This window comes from Zalophus californianus, chromosome 17, assembly GCF_009762305.2.
Source record: "Zalophus californianus isolate mZalCal1 chromosome 17, mZalCal1.pri.v2, whole genome shotgun sequence".
In the NCBI taxonomy this organism is placed as follows: domain Eukaryota; kingdom Metazoa; phylum Chordata; class Mammalia; order Carnivora; family Otariidae; genus Zalophus; species Zalophus californianus.
In genome coordinates this window covers 54,760,220-54,782,585 of record NC_045611.1, presented here as the reverse complement: position 1 = coordinate 54,782,585, position 22,366 = coordinate 54,760,220, and the positions used below count along the sequence as shown (strand labels likewise).

Here is a 22,366-nt window from a genome sequence, read left to right as displayed (position 1 = left end):
GATTATTTTATGTGAGATGGAGATCCATTTAGAAAAATGAAAACTTAGGATCCTACCTAATTTCACACTCGAAAATAACTTTTTCCTGTTTAAAGTCAACCGTAAAACAAAGGAACCTGTGATGTTTGTGTCACAAGCCAAAATCCACAGGAGAAAATAAGTAATAAAATTTGTGAGAGGAAAAAATTAAAACATTTGTGTTGAAAAAGATACCCTGGACAAAGCGAAAAGTAACAAGCTGGGAGGTATTTTTTTTTATAAACAAAATAAAGAACCAATATATAGTGGATATAAACAACTCTCATTAATCAGTAAGAAAAAAATGCTTCTCTTTATGTAAAAGGCATTTCAAAAGAGAAAAAATCCAACTGGCCAACAAATAAATAAGGATTCCAATCTCCAAATAAGGCAAAAGACTATTGGACCATTCGGAGTGTTGAAAATTATGCAATCTCAGGGCACCTGAGTGGCTCATTCAGTTAAGTGTCTGCCTTCAGCTCAGGTCATGATCTCAGGGTCCCAGGATCAAGCCCCATATTGGGCTCTCTGTTCGGCAGAGAGTCTACTTCTCCCTCTCACGCTCCTTCTCTCTTTCTCAAATAAGTAAATAAAATCTTTTTTTAAAAAAAAGAAAGAAAATTTAACAATCTGATAATGTCTTATTATTAGCACTGGCAAAGATTTCAGGCATGGGTGATCCACATATCACTTAGGAGGCACTCACTAAATGCTTAACGTAGTTTAACTCATTTTGTTGAGTACGATTACAGACAAATGGAATTTTGTAGAGTTAATAGTCACCAATCATTTGCAGTTATTATTCCTTTAGATGCTTGAATTATGCCATCTTAAGACAACAGATTATGTCCTTTGGAGTATGATTCCATTGATACACAAAATGTCATGATAGGTGTGTTTACAAACACAAATATACATAAGTCCAAATACATTTGTAAATGGGCACACGTATACAGATGCACACACAGGTTCACTGACAGCAAGAAGACACCAAGCATCTGCTAAAGTGGTACGAGGGAATGAGGAAAGGGGACATGAAGAGGGAATTTACTTTTTTGCCCATGTGTACACCATCATGAGGATTTTTTTTCCTTTGAAAGGTACTCATGAGAAAAAAAAAAAAAAGGTATTCATGAGGGGCTCCTGGGTGGCTCAGTTGCTTGGGCGTCCAACTCTTGATTTTGGCTCAGGCCGTGATCTCAGGGTGGTGGGATCGAACCCTGTATTGGCTCCAGGCTCAGAGGCTATCTGCTTGGGATTCTCCCTCTCCCTCTGCCCTCCCCCAACTCGTGTTTTTTCCTTCTCTAAAGTAAGTAAGTAAATAAATAAATCTTTTTTTAAAAAAGGTACTCATGAGTCATTTGTATAATTACAGGAACCAAAAGCAATCAAGGAAGAGTAGGTAAAAATTAGATCTTAAAATAGAAGGGATTCTGCATTTTCTGAGATAACACGAGGTTATACAGCAAACACTCTGGAACCTTATGAACTCAAGCTCTTACCAGACAAAATTTCTTGCAACCATCTAATGCCAAATCTGTAATGCAATGCCAGTTCAGCCACCTGTTTGTGAAGCCTCTCCTGCAAAAATTGTGTTCACTGAGTTTCCTTGGTCTATTCCCACAGGAGACTCTGAGGAACTCTGTAATAAACAGCAGTAGGAAGTCTGCTGCAGCTTTTATTAGAAGGCTACTGCTCACAACACTGTCCACCCCATCACCTCTGAGAAGAATATAAAATTTTTCTTGAGTCCTCAGTGCCAGAGGAATCTTTCTGCTTTCTCCTCATGGTCCCTGCATATCACATAACATGATTCTCTTATGTTGGTTGTCACACATATTAGAGGCAGTGTGACAGCTAATGTAAGCCAGAGGATCCTTCAGTTACATATGATATTCCAACAGTCATTTACTAAGGAATCATATGAACACTACATTCCTTTTTTTTTTTTTAAGTAGGCTCCACGCGTGGAGCCCAGTGCAGGGCTTGAACTCATGACCCTCAGATCAAAACCTGAGCTGCAATCAAGAGCCGGACATTTAACCGACAGAGCCACCCAGGCTCCCCTGAACCCTATATTCTTGATTCTACTTTGTGACGATGTTGGAGTTAGATTCGAACTTTCTTTCTCTCTAGATACTGAACTGATTTTTACAAGCCTCTACACATCCATTAGGGAACAAAGGAAAGAATAAAACAAGACAAAAATCACCTGGGCATTGATCATTTTCTTCTGTTCTGAGAAATGGCCAGCAACTGGGATATTGTCTTTGTCTCTTCTGGATATGCTCTAAATTTCTAGTTAGAAATCTAGTCACCAGTCAAAAGTGGCCCAGAGATGACACTATCTAGGTCCTGGGACCTCCTTTTTCTTCATTTCTTGTCTCTTGTCAGGACCTGTGGGCCAAAGAACAAAATTACTTTCAGTGTTACATTCTCTCTTGCTATGCACTCATCTTAACACAAAGTCCCAGTATTTCTGTCTCTTTATTCGGTTCCCCAGAAATCATGCCTTAGGCATAAGACTCTGAATGTGTAGAAATAACAAGCAAGGGGAAAGTGGCAAAGGAGAATCAGAACAGAACTATGCCTCAGTGGCAGGTAATTTTCAGATCAATTTTAGAAATGAGGCCATATGGACAGTGAGCAACAGTGAATTTTTCCTTTAAACTATCTTGCTCTAACTCTTTAAAAATCTTTACACACCCTATCTACCTACATTTCAATAGGAGGAACAATGAGCACACCGAAATAAAGGGAAGGAATATGAGCAATAGATACAAATTTTTAAAAACACCTCAAAAATTTTTTTTTCTTAAATTTAAAACACCTCAAAAATATTAATACTGGGAAAATAGCAGCCTTTACATACATATGTAACCTGAAAGGAAATATCCAAAAGAATACACAAAAATTACAGAAGGATAAACACAGAATTTTAAATAAAAGACTGATTTTAAATCTGAACCGTTCCTCTCCCTCAAAGCTTTCATTTCTGCAGGTTCAAAGGGATGGGATGAGGTGGGGCGCCAAAAGAAATTAGAAAATTATATGGAGGAGGGATTTGGGCCTGAAGCTTCTGAGGAATGTTAACACTCAACAACTCTGTTCCAGGAGCGAGCCTGAGCCCGACGCACAAACCAGCCAGTGTTCCTGAACCTCCAAGCCTGTTGTCACACAACCCCGCACAAACGACAGGCAATACCAAACCCGGACCAGCGACACACGTACACTGGCCTCCCTTAATAGTTCCTCGATCACTGATCGAGGACTTATCCCAGAACCCGCGCCAAACGCCACCTTCATTAACAAACACCACCCCGCCAGTTGTCAATCACCTACAAGGAGAGTGACCCGCGAAGACTCTAAGCCCTGACTTCAGGACTCTCGGTAGTTCATCTGCTCAGACCTGCCATCACTGACCACCGGAACCCCCCGGGATTGACCCCAAAGACATCTCGATTACATACAGTACAGAGTCCTCCGTGCTCACCTCCCAAAAACACACCCGCCCCCGCGCTACCTTCACAGACTCAAGGGACCAACAACTGACCCAGAGACCGTTAGGCCGCCCCTCTCCTCCCCAACCCTTCTCTACGGACCGACCCACACGCGGAACTGAGTCTCTCCTGAGCCTGCAGCGACCTCTTCAGGGCCCAACTTACTTCCCTAAACTTCCTTCGCTCTAGTCCCCTCACCCAGACTCTTCTCCCGGGAACACCTGACGAGGGTCCGCGGCGTTTCTGGCGCGTTTCTATGGAGAACGGAATACGGGTTTCCGGCGCTTCCTTATGAGGTCATAGGTCCGCGCGGCCATCGCCCCGACGCCCTGGAGGCCGCCATCTTTGCACACCTGACGTACTGAAGGCACGGCGGCTGCGTTTGGGCGGTGACAGGACGGTGAACGCCGCCGAAACCCTCGCGCTTCCTGGCCCCTCAGCTCTTACGGGAAAAGGGAGAGGTGTTCCGAGGCTCGAGTTCACGCAAGGCAGACATGACATGGGGGTCATCTTTGAAGGGGCAGGGCTCCTCGTCGTAGGGGGCGGGGAACGGCGCCAGGTTTTCAAAGGCCGGAGCCCTTCCCCATCTAAGGGCCGCGGCTCTTAACGGCCGTGACGTCTCGGCTCGGTGGGAAATAAAATAACCTCCGGGCTCCGCAGTCTCGATTCTCATTGAGAAAAGGCTCAGAAGCCGTGTCAAAATTTACGCGGGCTTGACAAGAAAGCAGGCGGCGCGCAGTGGCCGGGGAGGGTTGCGCCCGGGGCGGGTGCGCGTTGGCCCGGACGGAGTTCGGTGTCCGGGCGGCGGAGCCGGAGCCGCCTGGCAGCTGGGCAAGGGTGCGTCCTTCGGGAGACCACGGTTTGGAAAAGTGAGACGTGAGGGGTGTTGGAGGGTCGCAAAGAAAGCTGAAGGCACGGACGTTGAGCCTGTGGCCAGCCTCATCCCAGCCATGCCACTTACCCGTCCTGCTCAGCCGCTTGTCGCTAAAGACGTAGTCGTCAAATGAGTCGTGTGTGTACTCTTTTTTTCTGGCTTCTTTCACACAGCATAATTGCCTTTCGGCCGTTTCCAGTGTTTTGGATATTGCAACTGGAAATCTTGTGAATATTCCCATGTGGAAAATAAAATGACCACAAAGAACTGATTTACCAGGCCTGTGCGTCTGCATCACCGAGCCGTCTTTGCCAGCCGTTTGCGGGCCTACTACCCATTTCTAGCCCGGCTCCAGCTCATATTCTCCCCACGCCCCCAACCCCGGTACTGAGCTCAAAGATCTCGAGAACACAGGCTGTGGCACAGATGCCGGGTTAACCTGCTCGCCCCCACGATGTTCAGCCCCGTAGGCCATCATCATTTTCAGAACGCACCTGATACAGTCATGTAAACCACAGGTCAAAGGACGAAGTCAGTTCTTCCTCATTACTATGCTGGCCCAGCCTCCTGCCTGATACTAAGTCTCTGTCTCGTTTTCATAAGGCCGGCAAGGTGAGCCTCCACACATCAAATACAAAATACAAATCAATCATGAAAATTTTCCTGTTCTGAATTATCTCATGACTGCATTACAGAATCAAATCTCAAGCGTTGAGACAACCAAATTTAGGTGCTTACAAATATATGTTGGATCGAATTTCCCTGATAATCCAGAGGTTTGTGGTGGAAAGGTAAGACAGTTACTGCAGAGCAAATGTCCATTTCTTCTTCTCTAATCAGGATTCAAGGTTTTTTAGCAAGATACCTTTATTGGATCAAGAGAAAGACTCTGGGTAGAGGAGAGAGGACAAGGGCCACAGCCCTAAGAAGGAGGAGGACTAGAAAAGGAAGATCACATGTGCAATTAAGCAGGTCACAGAGGACATGGGAACCATGAAATTACGGCAACTTTCAGAGGCGACAGGGTTGCGAACAATGTAAGGGTTCTCCAGTTCACCCAAGAGGGATCTTCCCTCCTTTCATATTCCAGGTTTCTTCCATCTTAGACCAAGGTTCTCATGCCTTTTATTTGACTTACCTGGGGCATCCCATTGCTCTTCGGCTCTCCTCCTTTTGTAGGCAGACATTTATTCTAATGCACATCTACACAAAACATTTTTTGAACACTTCCATTCTTTTAGAACTGCCTTACAATTGCTCATTCTTTGCAATGATAGAACTTTTTCTTTAGAGTCCATTCACCTTCCAAGGCAATATATATATTTTTCTATAGCACAAAGGATATGTGACCCTATAAAGCAGCACCATGCAATAGACTGTTCTGTGACAACGAAATGTTCTAATCGGTACTGTCCAAAATGGTAGTCACTAGCCACAAAAAAATATTGAACTTTTGAAATGTGAACCCTTGATACTGATGAAATGCATTTTTAATTTAATTTTAATTTACATTTTGTAGCTAATGGCTACTGAAGTTAGTGCAAAACTATCAAGGAATGTATAATCATCGTGGGGTGGTAAGACATGGGCATTTTTTAAAAAGTATTTGTATCCTGGATTATTTATACATCTTTTTTCTTTCCAAGTTTTTATTTAAATTCCAGTTAGTTAACATACAGTATATTAGTTTCAGATGTCGAATTTAGTGATTCATCACTTACAACACCCAGTGCTCATCATAACAAATGCATTCCTTAATACCTATCATCTATTTATAAACCCACCGAGGGCCCCCCACCTCCCCTCCAGTAACCATCAGTTTGTTCTCTTTAGTTAAGAGTCAGTTTGCCTCTCTGCCCCCAATCCATGTTTTGTTTCCTAAATTCCACGAGTGAAATCATATGGTAGTTATCCTTCTGAGTTATTTTGCTTAGCATAATACACTAGCTCCAGATGGCAAGATTTCATTCTTTTTTATGGCTGCATAATATGCCAGTGTGTATCACATCTTCTTTATCCATTCATCAGTCAATTATTTATACATTATTAGTAGGAGTGTTCCCTGTCTCCCAGTATACCCTCCTTGGGGAAAGATGTTTTTAGGATCTAACTCCACATCATTCTAAATCCAAACCCCATGATCCAGTTAGTCCATGTCCATTTCACCTAATACAGAGTTTACATACCCCGAGTATGTCAGATGGAGTATGAAGATACCACTTACAAATAATTCAGCTAACTTAACACTCATTCCGAGGGCAAAGACATTCTGTTTTGTTCACTGCTGTGTCCTTAGCTGGTAGAACAATACCAGATGCAAAGGAGGTATTTCACAAATATTCACTGAATGAACAGAGATTCAGTGTAAGGCTGTTTCTCAGGTGACTTTGCATAATACAAGGTCCTGAAAACCTGTGAAAGGGGTACCACTTTTCAATTAATCCTCCACACTGTCCTAGGGGAACTGAACAGATACATGTGCCCCAAACACCACTAGTTAAATACTGCTTTTTCCTACCAAGCAACTCTATATTACAAAGATTTTCAGTCCTAGCAACATCCAGATACCAGTTATCTTATTTGTCATCACAGTAGTTTTGCTTCACTTATGATCTCAGACATTCCAGATTAGTTGACAAAAGTGAGCAATCAAGGTAGATGGAAGCTGGGATTAATAACATCAGACTATGTCTCTGTATCAACACATAAATATACATACAGGATGAAATCTGTCATGCTTTCCCAGTCTCTGCATTCGTATTTCTCTCAAAATATACTTAGCTATATAATGACCTGGAATTTTTTTGTTCAGTTTTTCTACCTCAAATATATCTAAGTTTCCTTCCCATAGGTTTTTTTGAGACATAAAATGTGACCTAATTGACCAGTGAAGGCACCATCACACTCACTGCATTATAAGGTTTTTATTCCCCTGTGCAAATTTTCTGCTATCTCGAGGGTGCACATCTAGCACAAGTTTGTTTCTAAAAGGACTATGTTCCTATTTGCTAAGACCCCACTGATAACTTAATGATGTCTGAGGGGTGACAGAAGGCATTTGCAGTGACCAAATTAACAGTGTTTCACTTATACGTAAGAAGTTGTAACTCTCTGTGGAAGGGTTTTCCAGGTTTATGAATCTAAATATTTCTCCTTTGTGTACGTTTCTTATGTTTAATAAGGCAAGACTTGTAGGAAAAAGCTTTCCTACACCCAGTGTATTTATAGGATCTCTTTCCTATATGAGTTCTTTAATGGACAACAAGCTGTTGTTTCATGATGAAGGTTCTCCCACATTCACTACATTTATGAGGTTTCTCTCCTGTGTGCATTTTCTGATGTTTAATGAAACCTGACTTCTGAGGACAGGATTTTTCAGTCACTACATAGAAAGGAAGTCTTGTCTGTATGAACTCCCTGATGTCATATGGGACTTATCTTTTGGATGAAACCTTGTCCATATTCACTGCATATATAAGGTTTCTCACCAGTATGAGTTCACCAATGTACAGTGAAACTAATCTGCGTGAAGCCCTTTCCACAATCATTACACATATAGTGTTTCTCTCAGGTACGAGTTTTCTGATGTAAAATAAGACGTCATTTAATGAGAAAGGCTTTGCCACATTTAGTGCATCAACGGGGGTTTTCTCCTCTTTCTTTTCTCTCATGTATAATGACTGACTTCCTATAACAGGCTTTGCCACATTCACCTATATAAGGTTTCTCTTGTGTATGGATTTTCTGGTGCTCAGTGAGTCTAGACTTTGTGGTATGTGCCTTCCCACATGTACTACAACCATGGAGTTTCTCCCCTCAGTGAATTCTCTCATCTTCAGTGAGCTGAGAATGCCTGATGAGGGAAGCCCCACATTCACTGTATATGTGCATTTCTCGATTTTGTGAGTTCTCTGATGCTTAATAAATGGGAGCCTTAGTGCTGATGGGTTTTCCAATTTCAGGCATTTTAGTATGAATTTGCTCATATTTTGTAAGGAGAAAAGATTTCCCATCTCCACCATGCACATGGGGTTCTTTATTTCACAGTTTGTTTTAACTGACTGAATTTAAATTTGATAGCAGAGTTTTTCCATGATTTTGCCTTAAAGGAAAATGATGTTGGTCCAGATGAACAATATTTTCAGACATTATGTTCACACATGGTTCCATATTTAGTTGTCTTTAGAAATCTCTGGGTATGCAAGTATCACTGCAGATGATCAACAATTTCGACTTCTAGGAAAGAAGAGAACAATGAATGCCCAGGTGTGGACTGGCCAATCTTTAGTGTTGACTGCATGATCTCAGGATAAAAGAATCTTTAATAATGTTCCTTATTTCTTGAACACTGGTAAAAACACAACACACAAAAATCAAGTGGAAAAGCAATAAACATACAAATGAGCTTAGATGACTCACAACGAATAAATATAGAGTCAGCTGCTTTCTAAATAGCGTCTTGCAAAAACATGCAGAAAGGGTAGAAAATAAGAAAGCCACTGTTAGAAGAGAAAATAGAGGTGGAAGGAAAACATCATCCAAAATTACAAGGGCTGCATTCAGTCATTCCACAAATCCTGATAAAATGCCTGTTAGGTACTGGCCATAGTGCTGGCATTGGGGATACACAAACCTATCATTCTCACTGAGCTTACACTCTAGTCAGGGAAAATAAGCAAAGAAGAAAAGGAGGCAGCTGCAAATTATGAGAAGTAGTTTGAAGGAGCAAAGGAGATGAAGAGGGGTGGAGGAAATGAAGATACACCATGGGGTAAGACAAGTCTCACCGGTGAGTTCAAAATGGGGAGGGGGCGGATAAAGAACATGAGGAATTAAGATTTACTCCTCAGTACTTCTCTTGAGTCCAGAGGTAAGTGGAAACCGCCTTCAAGGGGGTGAATGTTACTGAGGTTTAGAATGTGGGGGAAATAAGTGGACTTTTAGAAGCATATAAACATTTAGATTTTTATTAGACCATAAAGTGATACCCAGTTGGATGTATCAATGCTGAGAATTGGCTTGTGTGGACACAGCAGTGTGGAAAAGTTCAGCATATAAATATTTAAGGATAAAGGATGAGCTGAGGTCATGCTCAGAGAATGCAAAGATTGAAAGAAAGCTGAGGCAGAGGACCAAGATGTTAGTCACTCAAATATTCAGACTTCTGGTTTGGAAGATCCCACCAAAGGAAACCAACTGATTATGTTGGTCAAGGATAGAAGCAGATGCTTGTTATGAACAAATGGCTCAGAGAGGCAATTCAGAAGGTTGGATCCTCAGTGTTTGATTTTGACGTATCTATGATACTCTTAGGTGGTCGTCCTGTTTCTAAAATCTACCCTTTTCTTCATTCTGCATAGTACCATCACACTGGTCACACATTTAGAGAGCAACTCTTATCTCAACACTCCAACTTTTAGTCTAGCTGAGGTTTGCTCCTGAAGAAAGCGGCAAAGATGAGAGACAATGACCATCCAGGAATTTCCAACAGACTGGACGGACACACAGAGTTCTCCAGAGGGAGATGTGCTTCTAAAGATTTTATTTTATTTCTTTGAGAGAGAGTGTGAGCTAGAGAGAGCACAAATGGTGGGGAGGGGCAGAGAGAAAGGGGGAAGCAGACTCCCCCCTGAGAAGGCTTGATCCCAGGACCCCAAGATCATGACCTGAGCTGAAGGCAGGCACTTAACCAACTCAGCTACCCAGGCGCCCGCATATGTGCTTCTCAACGTGGTAAGAAAAATACATTCTGCATGCTGCACCTATATATACAGATGTCACAGCTGATCTTCCCCCATTTTTATATCCCTAATGCACTGACCCCTCATCTTGCATCGGACTGCATCTTCTTCCATAATCCTACATTTATGTCTCCATGAAGGTATCAGTTAAGCAGCCTAAAGGACCACTTGCCTCCTTTTGAACCAAGACTCAAGCCAGCTAGACGTTCAGTTTTTCCTACAACCTCTGGCTGTTCCTTATTATTGCTACACAGTTGCTACCAGGTAGAAATTAAGACTACCCAGAGCTAGAGAAAAACAAAACAACAACAAAAAGAACCCTACCATCATGCTACCTCGAAGAATTCAATTACTAATACATAAAATCTAAACAGTCGGCATGGCAATAAAAGTTAACGTTGCCTTGATTACCCCGTTTACCCATTTCCATTCCACTATTTACCCCACGAATACCCTCTGACACTGGCCTTCACGTGGCTGGCTTCAGACCCATCTGTGGCAGTCTTGGCCATGGCTTTGCAGATTGCCTACTCTTTATGCCTCCATTCTTTACCCTTCATTATCTTTTTTTTGTTTAAGGTTTTATTTATTTAGAGAGAGAAAGAACATATGCAAGCAGGGGAAGGGGCAGAGGGAGGAGAGAGAGAATCTCAAGCAGACTCTGTGCTGAGCACGAAGCCCAGTACAGGGCTCGATCTCATACCCCTGAGGTCATGACCTGACCTGAAATCAAGAGTTGGATGCTTAACTGACTGACCCACTTGAGCAGCCCACGTGATCTTTATTTAAAATCTAGATATGCTCCACATATCATGCCATCATTTCCCATGCTCTCTATATAACTGTAGGTTCTATTTCCTCTAGATTTCCATAGTATCACATCTTTACTAATCATTTTGACATGTAACCTCAACCTTGAAATCTAGCAGCAATACCTTGTGTTCAAAACCTCTATTGCATACAGATACTCATGTATCCATGTCATATATTCACCACAAAAATCTTTGCTACTAGATAGTATTTTTCACTTCTGTTGAAATTCATCATTTCAGCTATGAGTCGCCAAGTAAACTGCCACAACAGCATCCTCTAGAGAACTTTAAATACTGACATCCTGAGACTCGTACCCCAAATCTAATCAACCAGACTGAGAGGGAGAGGTCTGGATACATGCATTATGCACAGAGTCTCCAACAAAAGTCTTGGATTTAGGAAATGTTTGAAAAATAGATGGATACGGTGTTTTCAAGGCTGCGTTTCAATGGTCTGGACGCAAAGTACAATGAGAATTCATAGAAGGAAAACACAAGAGAGTGGTCAAAGACCACGTCATGAAAAGAGAATTTAAAGTGAAAAAAGTACACATACACGCAACTGTAAGAATAGGAAGACAACAGTAAGATCACACCCCTCTCCCTTCGTTTATATCTTACTTGATGAATCAGCAACTCCAGATAATGTTTACGGCTCTTATTTTCTTATTTTCTTTTTTCTTTTTTAAGATTTTATTTATTTGAGAGAAAGAGACAGAGTGCAAGCAAGAGAAAGCACAAGTAGCAGGGAGGGGCAGAGGGAGAGGGAGAAGCAGGCAGACTCCCCAAGCCTGACACGGGGCTTGATCCCAGGACGCCGGGATCCTGGCCCGAGCTGTAGGCAGATGCCCAACTGACTGAGCCACCCAGATGGCCCAGCTCTTACTTTCTTGAAAGACATTTTTGTTCTGCTTCTGGAGAACCAGACTCTCTTAGATCGTCCAACCTCACCACCTCTTTCTTAACTCCCACTATTCTTTCTTAACCTACTTTAGTAGATACTTGTTTTTCTAAGCTGTTAGAGGACCCTAAACTTAAAAAAAGAAAGAGGAAGATGGAAGAAATTTTCTTACAGAGAAAGTGATTTTAGTTCCTCAAGAAAAACTCTTGAGTTCACTCAGGAGTTTCTGTGAACTTAGGAGTCTTTATAGAGAGTAAGAGCTTAACTCATCAAAATGAAGGCAAGCTTTAAGGAAATCAGAAGAGAGCAAGAAAAAGAAAATAGAAACTTTGGACAATTTCAGAGTGGGGAAAGAGAAGTGTCTTAATTCACTCAGGCTGCTATAACAAAAAACAACAGAAATTTATTTCTCATATTTCTGGAGGCCGGGAAGTCCCAGATCAGGGTACCAACAGATTGGTGTCTGGAAGGCCTCCTTTTTCACAGGCAGTGCCTCCCAGCTACAACCTCATATGGCAGAAGAGGCAGGACCGTCATAACCTAATCACTTCTCAAAGGCCTCACCTCCTAACACCCCCCCCCTAGGGATTAGGATTTCAACATCCTAATCTTGAAAGGACACAAACATTTAGTCTAGAACAAGCTAAGAAACCATGGAAACACAGAGATCAGATGACAGCGTGGGCACAGCATCCAAAGTGAGGCTGAACGCTGGGAAGGGAAATCCCTAGTTTGCAATGGAATGGGAAGATGAACTAGTTGGAAGACTATGTTGAATTCAAAGGCCTACGTTTGGAGTAATGCCTGGAAGGTGAGATTTCATAGCAAGGGAGGTGGGAGGTAGAAGAAGTAGTTAGAGACACTGTTACAATGAATAAAAGAGATTTGAGTTGGGGCGCCCAGGTGGCACAGTCAGTCAAGCGTCTGACTCTTGGTTTCAGCTCAGGTCATGATCTTGGGGTCGTGAGATTGAGCCTGCATCGGGGTCCTCACTCAGCACAGAGTCTGCTTGAGATTCTCTCTCCCTCTGCCCCGCCCCACCACTCGCACATGCTCTCTCTCTAAAATACATAAATAAATCTTAAAAAAAAAAAAAGGAGATCTGAGAAATGTAGGAAGAAGAGAACCAAACAACAACAAAAATCAAGATGTACATAAAATAAACAGGGATCAGCTCTTGGAAGAACAAAAGGGGCATACTTTCCTCAATTCCTACTAAGAAGCTCTATCTAGTAAGGGAAGAAGGATGTGAGGGGCAGCTGTTTAGACATCCTCAGACACCGCCACAGCCCAGGAGCCTTCCCTGACTGCTGAGAACGGGACTTCCTCAGCCGTCTACCTTGCTGTTCTTACCCACTCACCTGGATGGGTTCGACTGTGGACTTCCTCTTCTATCGCCCACAGTTCTTGCCCTCATTCCAGCTTGGAAAGCACATCTGGTTTGCTAGCTTGATGCCCTGCTCATGGAAAAGATAGAACACTTCGAAATGGGCTGGGGTCTGTCAAGATGGGAGAATGCTATATCTGAGGGGCTGTGACAGTTTCAGATCTGCAACTCAGAGGCTTTTCTCTCAGGAGACAACTCATTGTACACTCTTGTCTGAAGCCAGAGAAGGATCTGAGACTCTACTACTTGAGAGCACTGCAGATACTCTGAAGCGTTAAGTGGCTGACAGAGGAAAGACCACTGATGAGGACCCTCTAAGTGACACAAGGGAGCTGTCCTCACCCACTGACACCAGGTTCCTATAATTCTTCAACATCACGTCCCGGTACAGGTCCTTCTGGGCAGGGGCCAGGAGCGGCCACTCCTCCCAGGTGAAGTCCACGGCCACATCCTCCAGTGTCAGCAAGTCCTGTAACAACAGAATCCTCTTTAACATGAATGCTTCCCATTTATTTTTTTTTTTTTTTAAGTAATCTCTACACCCAGTGCAGGGCTTGAACTCACATCCTTGAGATCAAGAGTCGCATGCTCTACCAACTGAACCAGCCAGGTGCACCTCCCTTTTATTGATACAGATGTTATGTAAAGGAAGTTATTCTGCTTATTGTCACCATATATGTTGCATCAATACAAGCAGTTTTTTAAAAAACATTGTAGGGGCACCTGGATGTCTCAGTTGATTGAAAGTCCAGCTTTTGATTTCAGCTCAGGTCATGATCTCAGGGTCCTAAGACTGGCCCCATGTTGGGCTCCGTGCTGGGCGTGGAGCCTACTTAAGATTCTCTCTCACTCTCCCTCTGCCCCTCCTTCCTAACCTCCCTCTTCCTCTCTAAAAAAATGTTGTAAGGAATAAAGTATTTTAAAATGCCTAAAGAACAGGGCGCCTGGGTGGCTCAGTTGTTAAGCATCTGCCTTCAGCTCAGGTCATGATCCCAGGGTCCTGGGATTGAGCCCCGCATCAGGCTCCCTGCTCTGTGGGGAGTCTGCTTCTCCCTCTCCCACTCCCCCTGCTTGTGTTCCTGCTCTCGTTATCTCTGCCTCTGTCAAATAAATAAATAAAATCTTAAAAAAAATGCCTAAAGAACAGGAACTAAAAAGAGACAAGTAGGCAGATCTGAGGAGAAGAGTATTTCTGAAAAAAGAAACACATATTTTAAAAGCATATTAGAAGCATTGAAGGGATAATTAGTGGACTAGAAATTACCCAAAATGCAGCACTGAGCTACCGAAACTAGGGAGAATATTTCGTAAGGCCATGATAATTTGCTAGCGGGACTGAGACCTCACTGAAAGCTGTTACACTCACAGTTACAGTTTATTATAGTTAAAGGATACAGATTAACCTCAGCCAAGAAGAGTGGCACAAAGGGCAGAGTTTGGAACAGGAAAGTTCCAAACATGGAGCATCCAGCTGTCCTCCCACAACGGAGTCATGGGCAGTGCCACTTCCTCAGCAAGAACTTGTGACAGCAGGCAGGGGAAAGTGCCATCAGGGAAAGCTCACCTGAGCCTTGATGTCCACTCTCTACTGGGGCTCGATCACATCAGCTGGGCAGGACACACACAGGGCTGACTTCAGTTTCCAGCTTCTCCACAGGCTCAGGCACCACTTGACACACAGCCACCACCCCCAGGTCACACTGTGGCTTTTCCTTTGCTGTTTGAAGCTCTATCCTTTCTATAGTCAATGTAACCTTGAGTATAACAAGTTTTCTGAGTTCTGAGTCTTAGCAAATTATCAAACCTGAGGATGGTCTTGAGGACCCCCAACATAAAAGGGAACTCACTTGTTTGCTGAATATATATAATATATGCATAAATATCAACAATTTAAAAAAAATATACATATTACCTTTACTTTAAAAAAAATTACCTACTTGATTCATGTAAGCATTTTAAAGACAAAAGTTTCAAATGATTATAGATAGATACGTAGATAGGTAGGTAGGTAGGTAGGTAGGTAGGTAGATAGGTATGAATGATTATTAACCTAATCTCTAGCCCCTCTCCCTGCCCTGAAAGTTCCAAGCTTCTAGTCAAGGGTGGTGGTCTTTCTGGTAAACAGCCCCAATCCAGGATACACCCAGGAGCCCACCAAGAGTCACCTTATTAGAAGAAAAGACACTTCTATCACCAGGAAGTTTCAAGGGATTTAACAGCTCTGTGTAAGATACTCCTATCACCACCGTGGCTCAGGAAATTACAAGGGTTTTAGGAGCTCTGAGTCAGGAACTGGGAGCAGAGACCAAATATGTATTTCTTATTACATCACACTAAGCCTTTGGAATCAAATATCTTGCTCAGGAAACTTAACCTTAACCACTTTCTACAATTTTCCTCATTTGCTCCAAATTCACAGGGTCCCTTATTCCCCAGCCTTGGTCCAAGCCCCAGAAACTTCCTAACTGACTCTCTGTAACATTATCAGAGGAAAAGGTGTACAGCTCAAAGGCAGGGATACTCCTGGGCAGAAATCAGTGAACGCAACTTTTAGAGACATTCAAGGCACATCCCGCCAAAAATCAACTCTCCTTTTCACTTGAACCTCCATGGTCCTCCATGAGGAACAGCTGAAGAGCTTCCACTTCATTTTCCAGCCTAAAGCACATACAAAGGGTGTGTGGTCATCTACAAGCCAAGGCGAGACCTCAGAAGGAACCAACCCTGTGGACTTGATCTCACACTTTAGCCTCCAGAACTGTGAGCAAGAAATGTCTGTTGTTTCAACCACCAAGTCTGTGCTTTGTTATGACAGCCCAAGCAGACTAATACACCCAACCCCACTGAGCCAGACAAGGCAGAGTCTGGACCCCAACAGATCCCCAACCCTGACCTCAGTACCCTCACTCATCACCATGTGCAACAGCTGAGAACGTGGTACCCAGAGAAAGTGATGAGGCTTCAAATGTACAAGAGCATTTCCCTAAAATACACCAAGATGGAAATGGAACATTTCAGAATACTAAGTAATAAAACAATGTGGTTATCATTTGGCAAACGGCACACTCAGCGTTAGTTAGAACTGATTTTTATGAAGGCAAGGGGGTGGAGCAGTAGACGATGTAAGCTGAGACAACCTTCTTAAAGAGGATAATATGGAATCTATCGCACTAAAATGTTTTATTTACCTGGGCTACCAACCTCGGAAAGGTGAGTTCAGCACCTGGTCCTCAGGTTCAGGGTAGGCTGGGCAACCCATTCAGGGACACTGACTGCAGATTTAAGTAGGACGACGCCAACCACCATGATAGGATGTGCAGATTCACAAGACAAGGAGCGGAAAGAACTTGAAGACTGAGTCAAAGAAGAATCCATTTCTGATTCTTTGAAGAGCATCTGCCCCGCATCCATCCTGTTAGAGGCCATTAGTTTGCATGTTTTGTTCACCAGAGTATCCCATGTCTACAACAGTACCGGGCACAGTGCAGATGCTCAAAAAGATGTTTGTAGTAGTGAATGGAGTAATTGACTCAAGTTTGGAATTCAATTATGAAACAGCCACTTCATGGCAAATTTCCACTCTTTTCCCTTGTAAGTAGGACTGTTTTTAAGCTGGATAGATCTTTACTGAAGCAAGGGAAAGAACCCTGAGTACAGAAGAGATGACACAGGCCCCATTGACACAAGACAATGAAGATGATGATGCTCCATCATGTCTCCGTTCATCACATCACAGTGGAGCTGGGATCCCTGAGACTCTGGCCCCTCTAACAGGTGGCAGACGGTGGAACAGAGTCAGGGCTCTTCTCCACGACATCTGACGGAATCTCACCTCCACCCATTTAACACACTGTCCTCAATTTTTAAAGTGACATACATTTTCTTCCATTAATTGGGCTTGTTCGGTGGAGCCTATTCCTTCGCTGATCAGCCCATTCTATATTGCCAGAGGCCTCTATTCAGGATTGTTTTTTTTTTTTTTTTTATGTTTCTTGGGATAATACTGATCTTTGAAATTTCTTTCCCATAGCTCCTTTCCTTCAGTGACAAAAATATGTTTGGTTGATTAGTCTGTTAGGTCATTAATACGTCATACACTCACTTTCAATCACTTTTCAAAGCAATGTAATTCATTTCTATTTTACTATGTGCTGGGGAATATAAAACTATAAACTATCCAGATAGACATTTATAATCCAAGTGGAGAGATAAGATACGAACCTTTTAAAAAAAAGTCTCCATATCCTATTTTACATGTGTAAAACTAAGTGAATCCTTTCCTGCTCCCTTTCCAGATAATATGCCCCTTGAACAAGAAATTACCAAGATACTTTGTATCTTCTACAGTATGTCCTTTTCAACTAATGTAGGTGTATACATCCTTTGATTACACATGCTGGAGGGTCAAATTGCTACACACATATAATCCAGCTTTAAAAAAACACCAGCTTAGGGACCCCTGGATGCCTCAGTTGGTTAAGCGTCTGCCTTTGGCTCAGGTCATGATCCCAGGGTCCTGGGATTGAGCCCCACATCAGGCTCCCTGCTTCTCCCTCTCCCTCTGCCTTCTACTTCCCCTGCTTGTGCTCTCTTTCTCAAATAAATCAATCTTAAAAACAAAATGCTAGCTCAAAGGCAGCAAGGACTTCTGTTCAGTTCATCACTGTCAGCGATCTGTAGGTTCTAGAACAGCACTAGGTAAAGGAAACAGTTGAAAGTTTTTCTGAGTGGTGTGTGTACTGGATGGGAACTATCTTCTAGGGAAAGAACCTGGCTGACGGGTTGTGAGATCTGAGCAGTTGTTCCTTTGGGTGAGATTTACAAAGTTAAACACATCCAAACACACGATGGTACATTATTGAATCAAATGTATTCACTTTCCTTTTGAAGGCTGAAGGAGGGACTTCAATATCCTAAAATAAACTGAATAAATTTAGAACCAAAGAAACACAAGAGCTAACCATATAATGATCATGGGTGGGAATGAGAGATTCACGGCCCCCCAAAAAAGGGAGGGGGTGCACTGTCCTAACTCTAACCATTGATGTGCAATATATACCACCTCCTTTGAATTAAAGAGTGACCATCATATCAATGAGGAGTTTGATTCAAGGTACATTGTCCTAAATGTACCCTATGTACATTATCTTAAGTAAAATGATTTTAAACTTGTGGCAGAAATCTCTAAAACACTCATTTTCACAGGGCTTATTTGCTTTATGTGTTTTCTGGTACTTTGCCGAAGATGTTCCACAGTTGGTGAGGTCAGAGTTTTACTTCTGTATATTTCCTCTGCCAACTGATGAGGCAGAATGCCCCACTGATGACCGTGCCACATTCACTGCCTTCAGAGCTCTTCCAACTGTTCTTCTCTGGTGTGAGATCTCTGACGCCTACTGAAGTCTTATTTCTCGTGAAGGACTTTTCCAGGGTCATTATATTTCTACCGGCTATGAGCTCACTGATGATATGTGACCTATGAAACACCAGTAAGGTCTATCTTTCCACAAAGGATTTTCCGATCTTTATACTATTTGTCTTTATACCTGGTCCTTATACTGTTTGTCTCCGTATACACTTATCAGCCGAATAATGAGCAGGAAGTGAAGTTTTAGTCAAGGGTTCTCCACCTTGATCGTATCACACTTTATTCCTGTGTGCTTTTTGTGACATAAAATATGACGTAACTGATCGGTGAAGGCACTACCACATTCACTGCATTCAAAAGGTTTCTCTGTGCAAATTCTGTTATCTGCTGACGGTGCACATCTGGCACCTGGCTGTCCCACGGTGGCTATGTTCCTATTTGCTAGGAGTCCACGGAGGTGTAAGGAAGTCTGAGCTGCTACAGAAGGCATCTGCACAGATGCCGTGTTAACAGGGTCTTTCTCCTGCACGCTATCATCGGAAAGTGATGAGCTGTAGCTCTCTGGGAAAGGATCCTCCAATGTGACTGAACGTGCACTTTTCTCTCTTGCATGCAACATTCCTTTATGGTAAACAAGGCATGACAGGTGAGAGAAAGCCTTCCCACAGTCAGCACATCCATAGGGCCTCTCTCCTGTATGAGTTCTCCGGTGTCGGTTAAGGCACGACTTATCTCTAAAAGCCTTCCCACAGTCACTGCAGGTATAGGGTTTCTCTCCAGTGTGAATTCTCTGGTGGTTAATGAGACCAGACTTGTGTGAACAGGATTTTCCACACTCACTACACACAAAGGGAGTCTTTCCAGTGTGAAATCGCTGATGTGATATGAGGCATGTCTTCTGGCTAAAGCCTTTCCCACATTCCGTGCATACGTAGGGTTTCTCTCCAGTGTGAGTTCGTTGATGTATAAGGAGATTGCCCTTCTGAATGAAACCTTTCCCACATTCACTGCATATATAAGGCTTCTCCCCAGTATGCGTTCGCTGATGTACAATGAGATTGCCCTTCTGAATGAAGCCTTTTCCACAATCACTGCATATATACGATTTCTCTCCTGTATGAGTCTTCTGATGGGCATTGAGCTGTGATTTCCAGCGGAACGTTTTGTCACATTTAGTGCATTCATAAGGTTTTTCTCCCGTATGAGTTCTCTGGTGTTCAATGAGCCTGGACTTTCTGGAGAATGCTTTGTCACACAGACTGCATCCATGAGGCTTCTCTCCTGTGTGAACCCTCTGATGGTTAATGAGCCGAGACTTCTTGATGAAGCCTTTTCCACACTCACTGCACACGTAGGGTTTCTCTCCTGTATGAGTTTTCTGATGCATAAGTAGCCGTGATTTCTTGGGGAATGCTTTGTCACATTCAGAGCATTCATACCGCTTTTCTCCTACGTGAGTTTTCTCATGTTCAGTGAGTCTGGACTTTCTGGAAAAGGTTTTCCCACATATGCTGCACCCATGAGGCTTCTCTCCTGTGTGAACTCTCTGATGATCCATGAGCCGAGACTTCTTGAAGAAGCCTTTTCCACATTCACTGCACACATGGGGTTTCTCTATCTTTTCAGTTCTTTGATGCTTGATGAATCGGGAATTTGTATTCATAGAATTCCCACATTCAGGAAATTTAATTTCAATACAACACTGGTCATGCTTTGTATGGGGTAAGGATTTCGTGTCCCCATTAACCTCAATGAGGTTCTTTACTTCATAGCTTCTGTTCTGGTTGACTAAACTTAAATTTGATTTCAGTGTTTTCCCATTTAAGTCAAAGATATCATGATTTTGCCTTAAGGGAAAATTACTTTTACTCTGACGAATGACATTTCCGAATGCATTATGTTCATGGCATTGTTTCATTCTCTTTGGACATCTTTGATTTTGCAAGTGCCCCTGTAGATGACCATCATCTTTCTTGATCTCTAGGAAAAAAGAGAAGAATGAATCTTTCCACGAGCTTGGTATATAATAAAACTATTTCACAAATGGCTTTGTGTAGGCTGGCTCTTTACTGAGAACACAATGACCTCATCTTAAAGAAAGTCCAAGTAAATACGTTATCACTTGGACAAAGGTCAAACACAGTAATATAAGCAAAGAAAATACAAATAAGAACTGTCGGTGCATGAACAAGGTTAGATCACTCAAAATGAATAAACATAGACTTGGCTGCCTTTTTTTTTAAGATTTATTTATTTTAGAGAGAGTGAGAGAGCACCAGCAGGAGGAGCAGAGGGAGAAGGAGAATTTCAAGCAAACTCCACACTGAGCACCCAACATGGGGCTTGATCCTAGGACCCTGAGATCATGACCTGAGCCAAAGTCAGACAATTAACCGACCGAGCCACCCAGGTGCCCCGCTTTACTGTTCATTTTGACAATTAACTTCACACAGTCCAGAACTATAGCACAAGATGCCTCATTCAAGAGGGGCCTGGATGGCTCAGTCAGTTGGGCATCCAACTCTTGATTTCAGCTCAGGTCATGATTTCGGGGTTGTGAGATCAAGCCCTGGATTGGGTTCCGTGATGAGTATGAAGCCTGCTTAAGATTCTCTTTCCCTCTGCTCCTCCCCTGCTCACATGTGCTCTCTCTCAAAAAAAAAAAGATGCCTCATTCAAAAGCTGAACCGCTATATATTACACGCCCATTTGTCCTCTATTTGGTACTAAAATCTTACTCCTAGAATATATTGCTTTACTTCTCACTAAATTCAATTTCTTCCAGCACATATGAAGATTGTGGTTCACTAACTAGGCTCAAGAGGGCCTGCTTAGGGCATTATATATAGACTAGCCCAGGCCATCACCCAAATCTAACAAAAATACACTCTCAAAAGGGGTCTGGGTACCATTATTAGGAAACCCTGCATTTAACAAATAGCCATCATTCTGCTAGCTAGTTGTCCAAGGCTCTTCTTAATCTGTACGCATATCACAGGAGATCTACTCAATCCATATTTCTATCTCTAGTCCTAAACTCTCCCTGGACTCCTCAGGTATGTCCAAACACAGCATGCTGCACCTGGATGCGCACGAGCATGGTCTAATGACGTACAACGTCCAAAACAGAGCCCCTGACTTCTCAACCCACACCTCCACACGTCATCTTCATCTCAGAAATGGCAACTCCCTCCTCCCAGACTCACACCAAAAAGACTTACCATCATCCAGCTTTTGTATTCTCTCTCACACCCTCCATCTACTTCAGTAGGAATTCATTTCTGCCCTCTTTATAAACACATTGAAAAGCTGACCAACCCTCACCCTCTCTCTGCAGGTGTCTTGGACTATAGCAACAGGTTCCCAGCTGGATTTTAGGCTTCAACCCCTGTCTGCTACCGTCTCCTTTCTATGAAGAGTCAAAGCCATCATTTTAAATACAAATGATTTCATATTTGTCTTCTACTGAAAAGTCCCTACTGTCACCTTCTTGTTATTTAAAAATATCAAGCCCTTGAAATGTCCTTCCAAGGTCCTACATGAGCTGTATACTCCAAACTCCAGCCACTACCCCACTGCCCTTATCTCCACATGATCACCAGCCACGCCCTCTGGTTCCGTTCCCTGTATTCACAAAGGCTTCCCTGACATGCCTCAAACACCCTCCTGCTTTAGGCATTTGACTTTTTTTTTTTTTTAAGATTTTATTTATTTGAGAGAGAGAGAGAACAGAAGCGAGGGGGTGGGAGAGGGAGAAGGGAGCAG

General features: G+C 42.8%; 2 protein-coding genes and 1 pseudogene across 12 annotated transcripts in view; all 3 read right to left on the bottom strand.

Annotated features, from left to right (window-relative positions):
- The window catches only part of LOC113935806 (zinc finger protein 432-like), a 38,960-nt gene extending 36,592 nt beyond the window's left edge, over positions 1-2,368 (bottom strand). The window contains 1 exon segment of the mRNA XM_035725258.1: positions 2,231-2,368. Coding sequence (XP_035581151.1) covers positions 2,231-2,238 — 8 coding nt within the window. The 5' untranslated portion in view covers positions 2,239-2,368.
- ZNF613 (zinc finger protein 613) overlaps positions 2,295-22,366 on the bottom strand; it is a 71,316-nt gene continuing 51,244 nt past the window's right edge. For 5 of the 11 annotated variants that reach the window (XM_027618306.2, XM_027618309.2, XM_027618310.2 and 2 more), the window contains 4 exons: positions 16,422-20,581; positions 13,576-13,702; positions 13,208-13,303; positions 7,527-8,628 (listed from right to left, as the gene is read on the bottom strand). In XM_027618306.2, coding sequence (XP_027474107.1) covers positions 18,849-20,581 — 1,733 coding nt within the window. In that variant the 3' untranslated portion in view covers positions 7,527-8,628; positions 13,208-13,303; positions 13,576-13,702; positions 16,422-18,848. Of the gene's footprint in view, positions 2,416-7,526; positions 8,629-13,207; positions 13,304-13,575; positions 13,703-14,797; positions 14,988-16,421; positions 20,582-22,366 lie in introns of those variants that run through there. The other 6 variants (XM_035725241.1, XM_035725242.1, XM_035725243.1 and 3 more) reach the window with 6 other exon arrangements.
- On the bottom strand, positions 7,533-16,644 carry LOC118356427 (annotated as a pseudogene).